Raw genomic sequence first — 12914 nt, forward strand, 5'->3', positions numbered from 1 at the left:
CGGGCGGGTCAGGAGAGGTCTGCCACGCCATGTGGTCACCTCCAGGGCAGGCGGGGATCGAACTCATGCGGAAGCGGCTTTAGCTTCTCAGTGCTGTGCTTTGACCCGCTGCGCCACCAGGGAGGGCCCCACCTTTCACATTTTTGTCAGTGCCACCAAGAACAATTTTAGTTGCTTGCTTTTGCTTTTCTATGGTCAGAGCTGTCCTGGAGGACTCTCGTATCAAGGACACGTCACTGCCCCAAGCCTTCCCTGCACCCGTTTGTCCACTGACCACTTCCCCCCTCGCCTCCAGTCAGTACTTGAGGAGGAAGCAAGGAGCCACGCTAGTCCAGCTCCCGGGAGAGGCTGCACCGGCCAGTGAAGGGGCAGGCCCAGACGGCCGTGGGAGGCCAGGCCGTGGGGCCAAGCACGGCGTCCGCCATGAGACGCTGCACTTTCCCTCTCACCTGGCACCAGGTATCTGCCTGCCTGGCTCGCTGGAGTAAGTTACCAGCACTCAGGCCAGTGGGGTGTGCCAGGCCGGGCTCGGGGGACGAAGAGCTGACGGCCTGGCCACACAGCAGCCCTGCTGAGGCGGCCCCTCCAGACACGCCTGTTTGCAGGACGAGTGGACGTAGCCAGTCACTCTCTATCCAGAGACGCGGGCGGAACAGCTGGCTGCCCGTGCCGGCAACAGCCCGACGGGTGGCTTAAACTCTGAACGCCGGCATCTGGCTGGAGTGGGCTCCTGAGAAGTGCTGCCTCCCCCCAGCAGCCGGGCCTTGAGCAGGAGGGACAGCGCCGCCACCCCCCCTCCCGCACCCCTCCAGGAGTCGGCCTCCTTCCTGGGAAAGTGACTGAGCTACGACGTAGCCGTCGAGGGCTTGGGTGCACTAAACATCGTTTTGCTTCCAGTCCGTGCCCAAGAGCCTCTCAGAGGCCTAACACGAGGACTTACCGTACCCACACGGTCACACGTTTGTTTTAATAATGAGCGTTGACAAAGGAGTGTGGAAACTCCCGGCGCCCCCCAGTGCTGACGGGGCCTGGTCAGGGCCCAGCCTGGTTTCGTTTGTAGGTCAGGACGGAGCCCCAGAGCCCAGTGGCCTGGGGACAGAGCTGCCGCCTGAGCCAATGGTGCCCTCAGCAGGAAGGCTGTGTGGCCCCGGGGCCTCCGGCAGCACAGCCCTCAGGCAGAGGGATCCAGACCTCAAGGTCTCTCCACGCGGGTGGACTTGGGGTGCGCCCCCACCTTCCCCAGCGGCTTCGCTGCAGTCTCGAGTGGGGCTTCTCATGAGTGGGCGGCTGGCCTCCGCCCCGCTGTCCGGGCTCACCACGGCAGGTGGGACCCTGAGGCAGCCGCTGCGTCTTCCCTGGTGGCAGGACTGGGAGCCTCCAGCCAGCTGCAGCCTGGGGGGCTGGCTAGGATAGGAGGCCGCCCTGTGGGGAGGGGAGGCCGCCCTGGGGGGCCAGGCCCTCTGGCTCCAGGCTGCCCAAAGCCAGTGGCAGCGGAGGGCTCCCCCCAGGGAGGGGCAGGACCTGGGGCCTCCCTGGGGCACCTCCTGCACCAAGTGTGGCCGCTTCATCCTCTCAGCCTCCTCAGCACCCCATCCTGCAGAGATGGTCTTGCCCCATGCTGGCCTGGGGCTCTGTCTAGGGGGCAGGCAGGTGCTGGCAAGCCCCCCAGGGCTGCTTCCCACAGGATGGGGCGCCTCTCCCAAGGAAATGGAATTCTGTGGTTATTCCCAGAAAAGCAGAGAATGGATGTTTGGGGCGGAGAGTGGATAACCACAGCAGGCACCGCCTCGGGCAGCTTCCTGGCCCAGACGGGCCACACATCCTCCCACTCACCAGCCGCGGCCTGACCGGTGAGTCAAGTCCAGTGGTGGGGGACAGTTGAGCGATCACGAGTCAGGTGTTTGCCCTGGTCCAATCAGCCCCAGCTGACAAGAGGGGGCCTCGTAGCTATGGCGACAGAGGTATACCCTCAGGGAAGGGGAGCTGGCTGGGTACCCCAAACACCAGAGTTCAGGAGTCCGCAGAGCCAGAGCCTCTCTGAAGCCGAGTCCCATTTGCTCCCTTCCAGGGGGCAGGGGGGCTGGTCCTGAGGCTCCAGTGGGGACCCCCAGAAGCCAGCGGGCTCAGCTGGGGTCAAGCTCAAGACATGCTCACAGAGGGGGTGGGGGGCTCTGGAGACCAGAGCCTGGAGCCCACCACCACTCTGGGGCCAGACAGCTGCCACCACCCTTGGCTTGGGACCAAGAAGCCGAGTCAGGCCCAGGCGCCCTCCCAGCCAGACTGGAGTCAGACTCGCCCGCAGACCCCCAGGCAGCTCCTGGGCTAGCGACAGCCCTGGCCCGACCAGCCCAGGCCTGGTCCTCACTGCTGTCCAAGGGGGGGCCTCCGGGGTGGCCTGCCCAGGGCCCTACCAGCACAGAAGCTGGGCAACCTGATGGGGCTGGGCGGTGACTCCGTCTCCATCCCGCACCCCCTGCTCAAGCCCCCCCCCTCGAGGTCAGCCCAGAATGGAAGCCAGGCCTACCGGGAATGACCGTGCTGGCTCTCTGGGCCCTGTTTTCTGTCTGCGCGAGGGTTCGGGTACCCCGCAGCCACAGCAGTAGCAGTTTTGAGGCATCAGTGCAACCAAGGAGGGAAGCGGCCGCCTTCTCTCCCGCTCGGACCTCCTGAGGCCGCGGCGGCTGTGGGGGCTCCTGCCCGCTACCTCCTGGCTCGGCGGCGGCCTGGGCCTCGGCTTCTGAGCCCTCGCAGGTGCCTGCGACTGAGGTCCAGCGAGGGAGAGGAGCTGAGCCCGGGACCCACCCGGTCTGTGGGCTCCCCAGCAGCACACAGCAACTGGGTTCTGGGTCCAGGCATGTGGACCCTGCAGAGACCCCTCACCCGCACCACTCGCCAGGCTGCAGAAGGCCGGGGCCCAGGTGATTTCAGACCAGGTGCGGTGGCAGTAAGGTAAGTGAACCCCACACACACACACACTCGCCTCCTTGACCCCCCCAACACACACCCACACATACACTTCTCCAAACTGCTCCCGGGCCAGGTCAACCTCCAGCTCCACCCTGACCTTCAGCACGTGGCATCTGGAAGCCCCTGCTGGGGTCCGGCAGCCAGGGAACGGCCTTAGCTGCAGTGCCCAGCATCCCCCACGACCACAGGGCCCGGCTTCCCAGCAGGCTCTGGGGAGCAACCCAGCTTGTGAATAATCCTGTGAATCACCGGCTCGGAGGCCCTGGAGGCTAACGGCTCAGAGTGGCAGTGGGGGCAGGGCCAGCAAGCTCGGCTCAGGTCAGCAGGGCCACCGCTGCCGCGGCTCTCCGGAGGCCTGGGCAGAGAAAGGGCAGGGGAGGCCGTGGTGGCCAGCCGGGGAGCAGGGAGGACCAGGGTGTCTGGGCGAGCGTTCCTGCTGCGGGAAGGGGGCTTTTTCTCCATCTGCAACATTAGCTGTCCCGGCTCGCCCCGAAGGTGGGGCGCTTCCTGAGGAACCCAACAGGGTGGCAGGCCAAGGCCCTGGGTCTCGAGCTTGCTGTGTGGCCGCGGGCAGTCGGCCGCCCTCCGGCCCTCACCGGGAGGGCACCAGGGGAGGAAGAGCCCATCCAGGTGGGGCTGTGGCCAGGGTCCCCCTCTCCACAGGCTGAAAACCCGCTGGCCGCGGGCAGCCGTGAGAGGCTGCCATCCGCAGGTGCTGACACCCCTCCAGGTCCCGAAGCCCCGGACTTGCTTACACCACACCCAACTCTTTTTTTTAAAAAAGATTTATTTATTCATGCATACAGAACTGGGGTTCACGCAGAGGTGCAGGGGCAGTGAGAGGCTTCACCAGAGACAGAGTGGGGAGCACAACAGGCAGATCAATGAAGTACACTGCTGAGGGGAGCAGCGGGCGGGTCAGGAGAGGTCTGCAGCGCCGTGTGGTCACCCCCAGAGTGGGGATCGAACTCACACTGAAGTGGTTTTAGCTTCTCAGCGCTGTGCTCTAACAGCTGCGCCACTAGGGAGGGCCACACCCAGCTCTTCTAACCCGACCATCTGAAATGTGCACTTCAATGTTTTTCCATAGAATTGTACAACCATCGCCACAATTTTGGGGTATTTTCATCACTTCCCTCCCAAACCCCAAGCTCTCTAGCAGTTCCGCTCCGATGCGCCCTGGCCCAGGCGCCAGGGAGTTGACTTTCTGTCCCTCAGATGCTCCTCCTCTGGGCCTGGGGAGTGGACTTCAGATCTGCCTGCTCTGCTCCCCACTGTCTCTGGGGGATCCTCTCACCTCGCCCTACCCCTGGCCTGCACCCCAGTTCTTGTATGCATAAAGAAATAAAAAAAAAAAAAAAACAAGGGTGGAGATGGCAACATTTAAGTTGTATTTCACCATCATTAACGCTAAACTACACTAACACCAGGCCAGACATTTTTTTTTGTAAGTTTTTTTTAAAAAGATTTATGTATTTTTGCATACAAGAACTGAGCGTACAGGGCAGAGGTACAGGGGTGAGAGGATTCACCAGACTGAGTGGGGAGCAGAACAGAGATCGACGAAGAACACTGTTGAGGGGAGCAGCGGGGAGACCGGAGGGGTCTGCTGCGCCCTGGGGTCACTCCCTGGCCGTGGCTGGGACAGATTCGTACTGCTGCATCCTAGCCCCTTGAACTACCGGGGGGGACCCAGATTGAAATAGACATTTCTCTGGAAAATGTATGCTAACAGCCCAAAAGCCATGTGAAGATGCTTACACTGAACCAGCTGGTGATGCCCTGAAATGTTAGGGAAGCAAAGGGGAACCATTAAAAGCCCCCAAACCGGCTGGAGTGGGGAATGGGATCAAAAACAGTGGGGAGAGGGAAATGCACTGGGCTGTGGTGATGGCACACGGGTGATCTGGTGATGGGAAGCCCACGGGGATTGCCACTGAGATGGAAAAAGGCACAACATGATGGAAAAATAAACTATTATTAAAAACAAAATAAAACAAAAGCCCCCAAACCACAAGTATGTCTACAGTAAAAACAAAGTATCAAGAGCTGGTACACAGAGGAAGGAAGCCCTGTGCAGAGCTGGCGGAAGGCAGCCGGAATTCCTCAGTCAACATGAAGCCTCCAGAGGCTGCAGGACCCCACCTCTGAGTAATCAGCACCCAAAGGGGGAAAGTGGAGACTTGGGTACCCAGGTTCACAGCATCCAAAAGGCAGGAGCGACCCCAGTGTCCACTGATGGGTGAAAGGATAAATGGGAAGCATGTGTGTGAGAGATTCTTTTCCTTAAAACAGAAAGAAGTGGGCGCTCCCTGGCAGCGCAGCAGGCTAAAGCGCAGCACCATGGAGCTGTCCGCAGCCACAGCAGCATGAGTTCGATCCCCAGCCAGGGAACGACCCACAGGGCGCACAGACGGCTCCTGGCTCGCCCGCTGCTCCCCCCAGCAGTGTACTTCATCAGTCTACCTGTTCTGCTCCCCGCTCTGTCTCTGGTGAATCCTCTCACCCCCTGCATCTCTGGCCTGCACCCCAATTCTTGTATGCATAAATATAAATCTTTAAAAAGGCAGAAATGATTGATTTTATGTATCGAATTTGCATCTTTCTCGCTTTTGTTATCTCTAACAAAGCAGGCAGGGACTGTCCAGGTCACTCTGGCTGAAGCAATGGCTAAGGCCAGAGACCAGACCAGCTGCAAGGCAGTGGCTGACAGGGTCCAGGGTGAGGGTGAGGGTGGCTGGCCCAGGCCACCGCTGTGGGCCTAAGCAGGTGGACTCGAACCATGGGGCTGGAGTGAGGTGGGGGAAAGAGGGCGTGTCTAGGGGCGACCCTGGTGTGGGGCCTGGGCGGCATGTCCAGGGCTGGGGAGGAGGTGCGGCTTTGGCTCGGAAGAGGGATTTCGAAGAGACATGTGGGTGAGGCACACCCAGGTGACTGGACAAGCCCAAGGCCAATGCGGAAGGGCCAGACACAGGATGCTGACCGAGCAGCTGGGGAGAAAGGGCCACCCAGCTGCGGGGCACGCACAGAGGAGTGGGCGCCATGTCACGGGAGCCGGGGGGTTCCACGGGGCCCCAGGCTTCTAAAGTTAGGTTCCTAAGAGGTTACGGTGACTCTGCTGGGGGACCCCAGATTGCAGGGTTGGGCGTCCTGCAAGGGAAAGCAGCAGACCTGAGGCCTGGTGTCCGCAGGGCTGAGTGGACACTTTTCCATGGGGAACACTTGAAAAAAACGGCTGTGGGGTCTCTTCTCCCTCAGCACACCCCAACACGGCCATCCCATCCTACGGTGGGGGCAGACAGTCACCTAGGTAGCTCCTGGGGCACTGCAGGTCTGTGTGTGAAGGATTCCACCTTTCAGTGGGGCACTGACCTGACATGGCCCAGCAGGTAACGTGCTGTCCTAAGTGTGCTGCCCCGGGGGGCTGAAAAGGACCCCCTCAGCCCCTACAGATCTTCTTTAATGAGCAAGAGGTTCTCCAAAAAAAAAAAAAAGACATTCATTTATGATTACAAGAGCTAGAGCACAGGCCAGAGGCTGGGGGGTGCGGCGAGAGGACGCCCCGGAGACAGAACAGGCGGATCCACTGAAACACACTGCTGAGGGGAGCAGCGGGGAGGCAGGGGGATCTGCTGCGCCCTGGGGCCCCTCCCTGGCCGGGGATGGAGCTCGTGCTGCAGTGGCTGGTGACGGCTCCGCAGTGCTGAGACGCAACCACCTGCACCGCCAGGGAGGCCCCAGTGACTCGCTCTTCAGAGGCCACACCCCCTTGCCAACGGGCAGCAGCACAGCTCCCAGGCAGGCTCCAACAACCCCCAGACTCGTGGCTTCCTGAGGGTGGCAGTGGACCATGGAGTCCGCTGGGCACTGGCGGTGGGCACTGTTCTGAGCAGGCAGGCAGCGCTGGGCCAAGCTCCGCTTCGCCCGCATGCTGCCTCTTCAGGAGAAGAGGACGAGGCTGCAGTCAGACGACAGGCCGACGGGCCACCTCACGCTGAGCCGCACAGGCCGGGCCCGCGGGCTCCGAAGCTCAGTGGGATTGGCCGACACCTGTTTCCACCTGGGAAAGCCCTAGACCGTGGGGTGGTTGCTCACCAGGGGGTCTGAGCAGGCCCTGCTGGCTGCGGCCCCGGAGGCCCCTGAAGGGTGAGTGGGCTGACGTCGCGTGAGGCGGCCCTGCCCCAGCAGCAGCACCCAGGAGCTGCCAGCAGCTGACTTCGCACCCCCACGGACACGTAGGGCCTCGGGGCCCTCTGAGGCAGCGAGCTCAAGGCTGAGGGTCTTCCTCAGCCTCCCACTTCATTCTCCTCACCCCACAAGGCCATGCTCCGCCCTGACAGTCACTGGCTGGAAACAGGGCAGGTGGAGGGTTCACAAACGCCTCGGGCCCTAATGTTCACAGTTTTCAAGCTGAGGCTTCTCGGGGTAAATCACCACAGCGCCGTGCGGGAACAGCCAGATGCAGAGCCCTGGGGAGGCCTGCAGCACTCTGGGGCTGGCCACGGGCAGCGGCATGGACATGAGAGCAGGGCCAGTGGCCTTGGGGCAGCCTGACTGGGCTGTGGGAACTCACAGCTTCTCCTCGTAAGCTCACAGCGCAATAGGCTCGCCTGTAAGACAAGGCCTGCCCGCGTGACTGCCGGAAGCGTGTTCCTCGGGGCCTGCGGGGCCACCCCCAGCGCGAGGGGCACAGCCTGTCGCCCCGCGGCCGTGGCTGCCACGTCCTTGGAGGGCTGACTGGGAGGTGGCCCCCTTGGTGGGGACACGGTGAACGGCCACAACTGTCCACAGGGCAGCCTCCGGGGCTGAGTACCTGTCTGAGTTTCAACAGCAGCTGCCTCGGATCTGCTGATCCCAGAGCCACTCTAGAGGGCGGCGCCCATCAGTGGGAGCGAGTGGAGGGAGCGAGTGGGAGGTGCTGAACCAATGCAGTGAACGAGGAGCAAGCGGAGACACGCACAGGCCAGGGCACCAGGCCCTCACGCGGCGCTTCTGGACAGAGTCTTTATTTTACAGTTGGCATCAGAGCGCGTTCACCCGCACATCGCCACAGGGGACCCCACGGCCACGTGTGCAGGATACTCTCGGCAGTCGTTAAAGACAACACTGACAACTTGTGCACCCCATCTCACCCGGAAAGCAAATGCTATTTACAGACCCGCACGCTCGTCCCCAAAGGAAACTTATTTCTGGATCAAATATGCCTGACTGTTGAGGTCAAATCCCATTTCTCTTCTGCACGAGCTGCTTAAGGCGTCAGGGTACCCCTTCTGAGGACAGGATTTCGGGATCCTTTTGTAAAAATGCCTAAATCTGAGGAGGGCTGGCTCTCTGCCCTGACGCGGCGGCCTGAGGCCCTGACCAGCTGCCAGCTGCTGTCCCGGGAGGGGCTGCGCCCTGTCCCACCTGGCCTCACAGACCCTGGCCCGGCTGCAGCCTTCCTGCCTCGGACTCCGGCCCGCTGCTCGCCCCCACCCGCGAGCGCTTCCCCCAGCACCCATCTTCCTCCCCCACCTCGGGCTGTGCAGGCCCGTGGCCCTGCCGTGAGCTGCAGATGCTCCCTGCAAATAACAGGCAGAGGGGGCAGAGGGGGCCTCACTGACCACGGGTGAGCGGACAGGCCGTCTCTGCCAGAACACTGGGAAACTGGGTTCAGAGCAGATCTTCTAGGCCATTTAGGACATTCCGGATAAGCACCTTTCTGACACACCGAGGGCTCCAACAAAGGTCTAACTTCCTCAGTGAAGAAACCATGAGCCCCCCCCCCAAGGGGAAAAAAGCAGGCCCTGGGCACCCTCACTCAGCAGATCCCCAACCTGCTCGGGGCTCAGGGGTAGCGTGGGCTCTGGGTGCCTGGGCGGTCCTGGGCACACGGCCCCGCAGCTCAGACTGAGGCTCTAAGCCCCGGACACAGGCGAGAAGGACACGCCACAGCTGGGGTGCTGACCAAACGAGCACCCGCACACCCTCCTGGCCATGGGAGCGGAGCCCCGAGAGGCCGCTCCACTCCCAGACCCTCGCTGTGCAGGGAGGGGCCGCACTCACTCACCCCTCGGGGGTTCTCCCGGCTCAGCACACCCCCCGCGGCTGGAGCGAGAGCTGCACCGGGCCACAGCCTCAGTGCTCCCAGCCCAACGCACCGCCGTGGACCACAGGCCTGGGCTGGGGGAGGGGCAGGCTGTGGACAGCAGAGCAGTGTGGGAGCGGAAATTGCACCACAGGCACCGGAAATGAGCTCAGGATGAGGCCTGGGAAGTTTATCTAAAGTGGTTTCTTGGAAGAAACTCAGGCTCTGACCTGAGAAAGCAGCTTTCACACCAGCAGCGTCTCCCTGCCAGAAGGGGCCACGCTCGCGTGACAGCGCCCGGCGCCGAACACTGGGCCACACCGAGGGACCCGGGCCTGGGCCGTCGGAGTCTCTGGCCACCGCTTGGAAGAGCAGGATGGAAAGATCAGCGGCTGTTCTTGTCTAAGAAGTCATTTTCTAGCAAACACACATGGGGGGCTCCTCGGAGGAGGCGCGGGGCCCTGAGCCAGCAGAAAGGGGCACTTGGGGGACCTAGAGCGCAGCTGTAACCCCATGACCACCACCGGCCACTGGAGGCCAGCACCCCATCCCCTGCGCCAGCTCTCGGGGTCAACCCTGGAGGCTGCATCCAGTGAGCCCTGACACTGCATCACGCCCAGGGGCTTGCTGGCTGTGGGGCCCTTGGCCACAGACCCCAAGTGGCGGTTCTGCAGCAGTAGCGCAGCCGTGGGCTGGCCACGCCGAGAGGAGACACCGGCGGAACGGCCTGGAGCTGCGAGGCTCCTAGCGGCCCCAAGAGCACGCGCTTTCTCTGCCTTGACTGGGTCTGGCGCTTCTCCGCCACCCGCCTGACCATAACCCGGCCTCAGCTGGGGCTTTGATTCCAACCCTGTCCGCGCTCGGCCACCAGCCACTGGGCGAGCAAGCCCAGGAGCTGGGGGTGGGGTGCGGAGAACCAGCCCCAGAGGAGCCCCACCTCCCAGGCCACCTGCGACACTCGGGTGGGGTGCGGCCGCCCACCTTCCTGCTCCTCACTCCTCCACTCCCACGCAATGACGACACCTCCGTGGAGACCCTCTCCAGGGCGGTCTCGTCCCGCCTCTGCCTTGCCCAGACCCTGCCCAAACCGCCATGGCCCTGGAGGAGCAGCTGCCGCTGGGAGCAGCAGAGTGGCCTGGGCTGGGGCGTAGAGCACAAGGCTGCTCTGGGCGCGGGGATGGGGTTCGTGCACAGGACAGCCCCTAAAAGCATCCCAATCCTCCCGGCAACCTCCCTCTCCTGCCTCCTAACTTAAAACACCCAGGGTGCATGGCCCTGCTCCCGGCAAGGGGAGGCATGGGGCCCTCCCTACAAGGTCTGCAGGGCGGCGGGCAGCAGCGGGCAGGTGAGGGCACGCCCACCCGCAGCGGCGGGCGCCGAGTGAGACGGCAGCGGAGGCAGAGCTAGAGTTCTCGGGAGAGACACTTCAGGTTCCCAAATGGCTTCAGAGGGGCACCCCAAACCCTGTGGTTTCCAACTGACCCTTCGAAGCCAGAGGGAAGAAAAGCACCGCTGACCCCCCTGCCCTCCCCCAGGAGGCCCGTCCCGCAGGTGCAGCTGCCTGGCAAGCCGGGGGACGCCGGGGCGGGGCCTCTCACCCAGGCACTGGAGGTCAGCCCCCGAGCCTCGGCCCCAACTGCGGTGTGTCTCAGGCCAGGGGCCAAGACACAGTGGGACGCCCCAGCCAGCCCACCTGGTCTCAAAGGCCCTGCTGTGCTCGCCCCACGAACCCACGTGGCCCGCCACAAGCGCCAGGACGGCCCTCCGGCGGCTCCTGGGTTCTGGCCGGGCCAGGAAGGCCTGGTGAGGACATCAACGTGTTTCTGAGACCTCCCTGTCCCGAGTGCACCCTGCCCGTCACGGCCACACTCCTGGGCCCGGGCCAGGTCGGCCTCCTTCCTCTCTAGCAAGCCCACCCAGCTCCAGGCCTCTCAACGCGGAGGGGTCCCCCCGCCTCTTCTGCCCCAGCTGCTCCCATGGGGCTGCTCCCCACGGGCATTCCCCCTGCTGCCCCTCTTGATTACCACAGTGGGCAGGCCAGGGAGCCCGGGAAAGGAGAACCGGCCTCTCTAGCCAGCCGGGGCCAGACACCTCCCGAGCTGGCACCTGCATGTCTGGACACCCAGCGGGCCAGAGCCAGGCGACCACTGTCCTCCTTGGGCCACGCCGTGTCCCGGGCGCCCGCCTCAAGGTGAAACTGCAGGCAAGACGGCGGCGAGACGCCGGCCCCCAGAGCTGTGTGTGCTGGTCACCCCAGCGGGGACGAGGTCTGGCGACAGGCAGGCCGGAACCCTGACGCTGGCTCTGTGCGCTGCAACTGGGTTTTGACGTTTTTCCTAAATGAACCGGCTTCCGTGCCCTCACGCCCCGTGCCCCTCAACGCCTGCCCGGGAGAGCGCGCCTCGCGCCGGGGCTGCTCAGACCCCCACCCGCGCCTGTCTGCGCTGCCGCGCGCCTGGGGTCCTGCGGACACCGAGAGTTCCCAATGAAAATAAAAAAGGAATATAAATTAAAAAGTCTTCCTTTTATCCTCCTTCCTCCCCACCGCACCCAGCTGAAGAATTCTAGCTGCCTCCTACCAGCCACAGATCCAGTTTCCGTGAGAGAGAGAGAAATGAGGTCTCCGTGGCACGTCACTCCCAGCCACGTGCCCAGCGGTGTCGCTGTCGGAAGTGCCACCGCGCTCCGCCACCAGCAGGACTATCAATAAGTTAAGTGTCGGCCTGGACAGCGCCGTCCCCGAGCCGCGCGTCACGCGGTGCCTTCCCAGCCGCCCTGGGGCTCCACCGAGCCGTTGGTCACCTTCTTGACTTTCTTCATGTTCTCCATCACGCCTGACGTCGTCACTCTGCACAGGGAGACACACAGACACCTCAGGCCTGGCGAAAGGCCGCCGGGGACACCGCAGCGCTCCGGAGGGGCAGAGCAGCTCTGGGGCCAGACGGCCTGGTGGGCGCCCCGCCGGCCGCGCCCTCTCCACGCCTCTGTGCCTGAGCCACACGCGCTTCAGACCTGCCCGGGAACGCGCTTCCTGGCCGGCCCTCAGCTGTCCCCTCAACGGCCGTCCGCCACGCCCCCTCAGGCCGCGCACGCGTAGGTCAGACGCGCACGAGAACAGCGTGTGTCACGACCCCCGGCCTGGGAAGGGTCAGCTGTAGACTTTCCCAGTAACCAGCAGAGTGGTCACTTCCGAGTCAGGGACAGACCCAGGCTTGAGGAACCTCCCGGGCCGGCTCGGAGACTCTCACCGCCAGAGGTGGCGCCAGGCCGGTCAGCGGGGGCTCGGCCCCCACCCTGCAGGGCCCTGCTCCTGCAGGTGCCTGGCACCGAGGGTGTGGCAGGGTCGGCCTCTGAGCACGGGACCTGGATGCGGAGCACGCCGCACCACTGGGGCTCCAGGGGCCGCGCAGTCCCCCCACCCCCAGCCCCCCAACTGGGCCAGCAGGCGCCTCCCGGCCGGTCAAGTCAGGTCAAGCCGCCAGCTCCATACTCTGCCAGGGCCCGTGCACGCACCCAATGCTCCTGCCAGTGGCCACTCAGAGTGGTAGGACACACCCGGAAGCCGTCCCGCACGGCCTAACGAAGGACTGGTGCAGGATGGACGCAAAACTGAGTGGCACCCTCGGGGTCCTGCGCCCAAGCTTGAAGTCACTGGGACAGAGGGGTGCTCGGGCGCCTGACCTGGCTGGGGCAGCGCTGCAGCCTGTCGCGGAAGACAGCGATGGAGGCGGGAGGGGCAGGCGGTGTCTGAGAGCAGCGGCACGGAAGGGAAACGCATTTCTCCAGGCACCCCTCTCCCGGCACCCTCTCCCGGCACCCCTCTCCCGGCACCCTCTCCCGGCACCCCTCTCCCGGCACCCTCTCCCGGCACCCCTCTCCC

General features: G+C 63.8%; 2 protein-coding genes across 2 annotated transcripts in view; both read right to left on the bottom strand.

Moving 5' to 3' along the window:
• Window positions 1-6897, bottom strand: part of NCS1 (neuronal calcium sensor 1) — a 63069-nt gene extending 56172 nt beyond the window's left edge. The window contains exons 1-2 of the mRNA XM_012721202.1: window positions 6741-6897; window positions 2525-2761 (exon numbers count right to left, since the gene is read on the bottom strand). Coding sequence (XP_012576656.1) covers window positions 2525-2761; window positions 6741-6897 — 394 coding nt within the window. The remainder of the gene's footprint in view (window positions 1-2524; window positions 2762-6740) is intronic.
• Window positions 6607-12914, bottom strand: part of GPR107 (G protein-coupled receptor 107) — a 40912-nt gene continuing 34604 nt past the window's right edge. The window contains exon 18 of the mRNA XM_004677884.2: window positions 6607-11882. Coding sequence (XP_004677941.1) covers window positions 11786-11882 — 97 coding nt within the window. The 3' untranslated portion in view covers window positions 6607-11785. The remainder of the gene's footprint in view (window positions 11883-12914) is intronic.

The sequence above is a fragment of the Condylura cristata genome, unplaced genomic scaffold (assembly GCF_000260355.1).
Source record: "Condylura cristata isolate star-nosed mole 26May11 unplaced genomic scaffold, ConCri1.0 scaffold00006, whole genome shotgun sequence".
Taxonomy (NCBI): Eukaryota; Metazoa; Chordata; class Mammalia; order Eulipotyphla; family Talpidae; genus Condylura; species Condylura cristata.